The 5,983-nt window shown below is 35.3% G+C and overlaps 2 protein-coding genes across 2 annotated transcripts; both read left to right on the top strand.

Annotated features, from left to right (window-relative positions):
* The first annotated feature begins 2,012 nt into the window (after positions 1–2,012).
* Positions 2,013–2,999, top strand: LOC125198729 (putative disease resistance protein At1g50180). Its single transcript, XM_048097020.2, has one exon. The coding sequence runs from the start codon at positions 2,013–2,015 to the stop codon at positions 2,997–2,999; it is 987 nt and encodes a 328-aa protein (XP_047952977.2).
* Positions 3,000–3,531: 532 nt separating this feature from the next.
* LOC148933062 (putative disease resistance protein At1g59780) lies at positions 3,532–5,262 on the top strand. Its single transcript, XM_089063277.1, has one exon. It carries the CDS (start codon positions 3,532–3,534, stop codon positions 5,260–5,262), a length of 1,731 nt encoding a protein of 576 aa, XP_088919403.1.
* Positions 5,263–5,983: the final 721 nt, after the last annotated feature.

Below are 5,983 nucleotides of genomic sequence, written 5' to 3'. Positions count from 1 at the left end.
AACTAAACTTTTATAAATCACATTATGAATTTTTGTTCCAAAATATACGATAAGGTAAATAATGCAGCTGTACATCATATTGTTAATTAAGTGTCGAAATCATATAATTCAAACTTTTGCAATTGATATATGAATGGTTAAGAAGTCTCAAAAAAATGAGGGTTAAAAAAGACACTATAATCAAATATGGGATGTAATCACATGCTGCATTTCTAAAACTGGGGTTGAAAGTTGAAACTCTTCCCATTTTCTATGTTCATTAGTATTAGATTTAGAAGCTTTTCAACTAATGTATTACACCTTTCTCCTACATTTTTCCTCAGTGCAAAAAAATAAAAAAATGGAGTTCAGCTGGGTGTTCTTAATTTTTCATTAGAAAGAAGAGGTTTGGTCTGCCTTTTCTTCCCCGTGCCATCTGGGTCGTTCTTTGTTCTTCTATTTGGTATGAATCTTATTCTATTTTTTTAGTCTTTGGTGGAAGATTTGAATTGACAACTTTTAATGGGAAGATTGTAATTTTGCAATGCTCAATATTTTTCGTCTTAATTTCCAAGCTAACACTTAATTTAAAATTTACTCCATATTTTTAAAACACAGTTTAATTTAATTTCTATCTCTTCAAACTATAATTCATTCTATGCCCTAATCGCTCTTTTCTCATAATCATTAAATGATCAACTATAAATCAGAAACAATAACTGTATTGATTAAATATACGATTAATTGTAGTGATACGTTTGGGGTATATATACTACATTAAAAATAACCATTTGAATTTGTAGCCTGGATGATGAAGTATGAATGGATGTTAACACTAGTTTGGTTGCAATAATCGAGTGCGTGCAAAAGGTGAGGGATTGGGCCTTCGTTGTTGTATTATAGCTAGTAGTAGTACTATTATTCTATTTATTTAAAATTTGTGTCCTTCCAAAAAAATGTTCAGGATTGGGCATTAGATTGCATATTGAAGCCAAATATTTTAATTTTCAGATATTTTGACAGTATTATTAAATTTTATACTAAGGAGTATATGGTAGTAATACCTAGGGCTGGGGAAAAATATCGAAAAAATGATATATCGCTCGTATCGTATTGAAAAATATCGAAAAATTATCGACTTTTCGATATATCATAATTTTCGATACGATACGATATCGTATCGTAAGTTTTCGATACGATAACGATATGAATTTCCTTATATCGCGATATATCGTTTTATATCGAAAATTTTCGATATATTGATATTTAACGATATATCAAATTTCGGTACGATATATTGAAATATCGATACGATAACGATATGAAATTTTTTTATATCGAAAGTTCGATATATCGAAACTTTCGATACGATAACGATATGCAATTCTTTCATATCGATATTTTCGATACGATACACGATACAACGTTTTCGATACAATATATCGTATCGACCCACCCCTAGTAATACCACTACTAAAAAGTCAAATTTTATTACCCACTCATTATATTCGAAATTTTCCTCAACTCAAACAGTCGCAGGCAATTGAGATTTATAACCGGACACGGAGGGAGCATTTTGTAACTTCCACAACACCGTATCATCATGTTGTGTGATGTGACCATTGACCCTTCAATGAAAGCATTCTATCAAGATAACCTTTACTAATACAAAATGAAAAATGTCTTGTTTATAAAAATTTAATTTGTTGTAATATAGTATCATATTCATTATATTATAATGTGTTATGTGTTTTTCCAATTAATTTGCGGATAGTTATACAACATTTTATTGGACATTTTGTTATAAATCTATTATACTAGTAGTATACTAAATAAAAGATTCTTCACCCCTTAAATATCTAAAACAAAATTGTTGATCATTACGTCATTCGGTTACAATATGAAATTACGTTTTTATGTTAGAGAATTTTGAAGCATGTGAATTTTTAAATTTTTTTGCATATGATTTTTAAATTTTTTTGCATATGATTTTTAAATTTAATTTAACGCCTATTGCATTGATATCTAAGCAGATGGCGGAGGCAGTGACGTCGGTTGCCCTATCAACCTTTCGCGATCTGCTCTTAGAGGAAGCTAGATTCTTAATAGGCGTTCGCAGAGAAGTGAGGACACTAGAGAACGTTCTTAAAGATACGAAAGCTCTTCTGATTGATGCTAAAAGACAACAACACGACACTGAGACCGTCCGCAGCTGGCTCAAGCAGGTTAGGGACCTCGCCTACAGAGCTGAAGATGCCATTAGTCTCTATGCAACCATTAAAGTTTCATCCAGGATAAGTCTGCTCCGTCGATGCTCTTGCATCCTTAAAGGGAGCTTCTCTCTCCACCAGATTGCCTCTGAAGTCAAAGAAATCAAATCCGAGATTGCAAGAGTCAACACAAGCATGCAAAACTACGGGCTAAAAAGCATCATTCAAGGGGAAAGCTCCGCCGACGGCAGTGAGAGGAGATGGCAGACCTTCCCCTTTGACACTGAAGTTTTTGTGGGGAAAGAAGAAGAAGTGGAGCAACTTGTATCCCATATAGTTGGTGATGAAGAACACCCCGTTATTTCGCTGTGGGGGATGGGTGGCATTGGCAAAACTACTATTGCTCGGAAAGTGTACAATCACCCCAGTACCAGGCGTTCCTTTGAATCCTTCGCATGGGTTTGCATTTCTCAAAAGTGCGACTCCAAATCAGTTTTGGAGGATGTCATGACGCAACTCAGCCCAATCCACAATGGCTCAGATTTGAGCCTCCCAGAGTTGACACGCCAATTGTTTCAAGTCCAGCAGGTTAAAAAGTGCATGCTTGTCGTTGATGATATTTGGAGTACTCACCATTGGGAACATCTTAAGCACGCCTTCAATCCAAAAACCAAAATTTTATTGACCACAAGAATTTACAGCGTTGCGAAAATTGGATTCGCAATCAAGGCTGGCCTCCTCAGCGACGATGAGGGTTGGGAATTGCTCAAGAAGAAAGCATCTACACATATGAATTTTCCTAGTAAGTAAACCACCCTTTCTATATATATTCTATTCATATAGTAGTATATATTAGAGAAAATTTAAGATGCGAGGAAGGTGGACATGGAACTATAAAATATACAAAATATATAAACTGAATCAAAGCAAACGATAATCCAAAGCCCTATGTATGGTTTTATCATCCTTATACCAAACTCAAGATATCCTCTCAATCCTCAAGGAGGTAACATATAAGACTCTCGTTAGACAAAATATGGAAATTAATGTAACAATAATATTAATGATCAGAATAAATTTATTAGTAAATTTACTCCACTCTCTTTGTGATAAATCTCTATCATTATTACAATATAATAATAATTATGTGCATCAAATATAGTACTAGAAATATTTCTCAATCCACAGTTACTTTAATATACTAGCTTATCAGTATGTGGGAATAGAAAGAGTTAAGTTATGAATTATTGCTTGTGCGTATATAACAATCAACTTTCTTTTTTCTTACGTCACAGATTTCCAATCCGAAGAAAATAATATGCTTGAGAAAATTGGGAGAGAAATGGTAGGCAAGTGTGGGAATTTACCACTTGCCGTTTCATTACTTGGCGGGATACTGAGTAACAAGAAATCAAGTAAAGAGTGGGGATTAGTTAATGAAAACATAACTGCATTACTGTACAGAGGTGTTGAAAATGTGAAAGATGAAATTCAGGGAGTGTTGTACTTAAGTTACCAGGACCTGCCTTATTACTTGAAGCCATGTTTTCTCTACATGGGTATTTACAAGGAAGATGAAGTCATAACTGCGATCGATCTATGTTTGATGTGGATTGCACAGGGCATGATTTCGCGTGAGAATAACTCAGATGAAGTGAATTTGGTGGAAATAGCACAACACTACTTGAGTGAGTTGGCATCTAGGTCAGTTGTGGAGATTGTATGTGATGATCCTATTCGAGGACAGACGACCAGATTGTGTAAACTTCATGATGTTGTGCGAGAGATGTGCCTGTCAGTGGGAATGGAAGAAGATTTTGGCTTGCAAAACTTAGATTACGAGGGTGGAGCATTTAGTGGTTTTTTGCATGCCAGTTTGTCACGCGTTAAAACACGCCATTTGGTGGTGAATTTGAAAAGTGAAATAAAAGAAGAAAACAATGAGCTCACAGTCACTTGCAACGAAAATACCACCAGAATTGTGAGATCTCTACTTTTCATCAATGACATCCACGGAAGATCAGAGATTGAATTTCCGGAGTTTGATTTGAAGAACTTCAAAGTGCTTAAAACTCTATCTTTATCTGGAGTTAATTTCAAGGGAGGAAAACTGCCTAAGGCAATAAGTAAACTATTTCTGCTTCGGATTTTAAGTTTGCGTGATTGCAATTTTGATGAACTACCATCGTCCGTAAGCAATTTGGTATACTTGCATACCCTTGATTTATGGAATAGTCGAAACATATGGATACCTAATGATGTTTTGAATAGAATGGTACGACTAAAGCACTTGTTTCTTCCTACATACCATGTTGGTTTTGAGGAGATAGAGGATTATAGACTAATGTTGGATGGTCTTGAACAGCTAGAGACATTGGTTGGGTTTAACAGTTTGGTGCATCAACTTAATTCTCCAACCAAAATGAAGAACCTCCGACATTTTGAAGGCACAGTTCATGACAATCAAAGCCTTTCTGATATCATTCATGCCTCGTGTACGAGCTGGAAGGATTTAATCTGTGGTGGTCTTAAAATCAGAGATGGCTGCCAGTTTTCATCTGCAGATGAGGATGTGATGAATTTCAAGAAGTTGTTTACTCTTCACAACTTGTACATATTTGTTCCGATAGGAAATCTGCTCAAGGAGTTGGGCAACCAAGTCTATACCTCAAATCTGGTTCTTTTGATCTTGTCCGATTCTGAAATTTTGGAGGACCCAATGGAGACATTGGGAAAGCTTCCCCTTTTAGTTGATCTGTTGATGTCTGAGAGATGCTTTTTGGGGGAACAAATAACATGCCATGCATCTGCATTTCCTCGTCTCGAGAAGCTTGGAATAGCAGGTTTACCAAACTTAAGAGAATGGAAAGTGGAGAAAGGAGCCATGCCCCTCGTTTCAAAGATGGGTATCCATAACTGCCCTTGCTTGGAGATGGTTCCTGATGGATTCATATTCCTTGATGCTTTAAAAGATCTGCACATTTGCGGAATGCCAGAAGTAGGAGAACGAGTGACTGAAGGCGGTGAGGATTTCCACAAAGTGCAGCATGTTCTTTCCATCGTGGTCAGGTAGTTCTTGCTTCCTTGCTCATTCAAGATTATTAGCATATTATCCCATATATAGCTATGAATTCCGAATAATGTACGAAACAATAGCTATATATGATTCCGTCCCTCATTCTTGGTCTTTATCGGTCATTTATTTTGCAGGGATTGAAGTCTATTTGAAGTGAAGCAAGCTCATCCTTTACTGGTTAGATATGAGCTCTTCAAAGTAATTAAATTTTGTGGTGAATTATTAGATTTTTTTTCCATGTTTGTTTGTGAAATTTTGAGTAGGGTTAGCTTAACCAGCTTAGGGAAAACACATAAAATGACTCTTCATGGCTTGGATATTACTGTTTATTAACTAATTGTGTTGGACTGCTGGTAGTAAATAAGTTGAGCAAATTAAGGACAAATGTGAAGTTCACTAAAGTTAACTTAAGAGTATTGTGATAATTAAAGTTAAAAGATTGTGTTTATATTTTGTTTCTGCTTAATTCTTATTAAATTAGATTGTACGTGAAATGCTTGGAGCAGGCTTGTGTGTTGAATGCATGAGATATACGAGTATCTCTTGTTGACATTTTCAACTGTTACAGGAGGCGAACTTTAAGGTAACCTGCTGCTTAAGAGAATAAATGTAAGTGTCACAAATGAGGTAGTGTCTTTCTCACCTCATCGTTTAATGCTTTTGATCAAGATGATTATTGTTGCTTGTACACTTATATGACAAAAAAGTAACACAATTA

The sequence above is a fragment of the Salvia hispanica genome, chromosome 1 (genome assembly GCF_029641045.1).
Source record: "Salvia hispanica isolate PSC_SH4W2 chromosome 1, Shi_PSC_v1, whole genome shotgun sequence".
NCBI classification, from domain to species: Eukaryota; Viridiplantae; Streptophyta; class Magnoliopsida; order Lamiales; family Lamiaceae; genus Salvia; species Salvia hispanica.
Note: the sequence above shows the minus strand (reverse complement) of the source record. Positions and strands in the feature narration are given on the sequence as shown.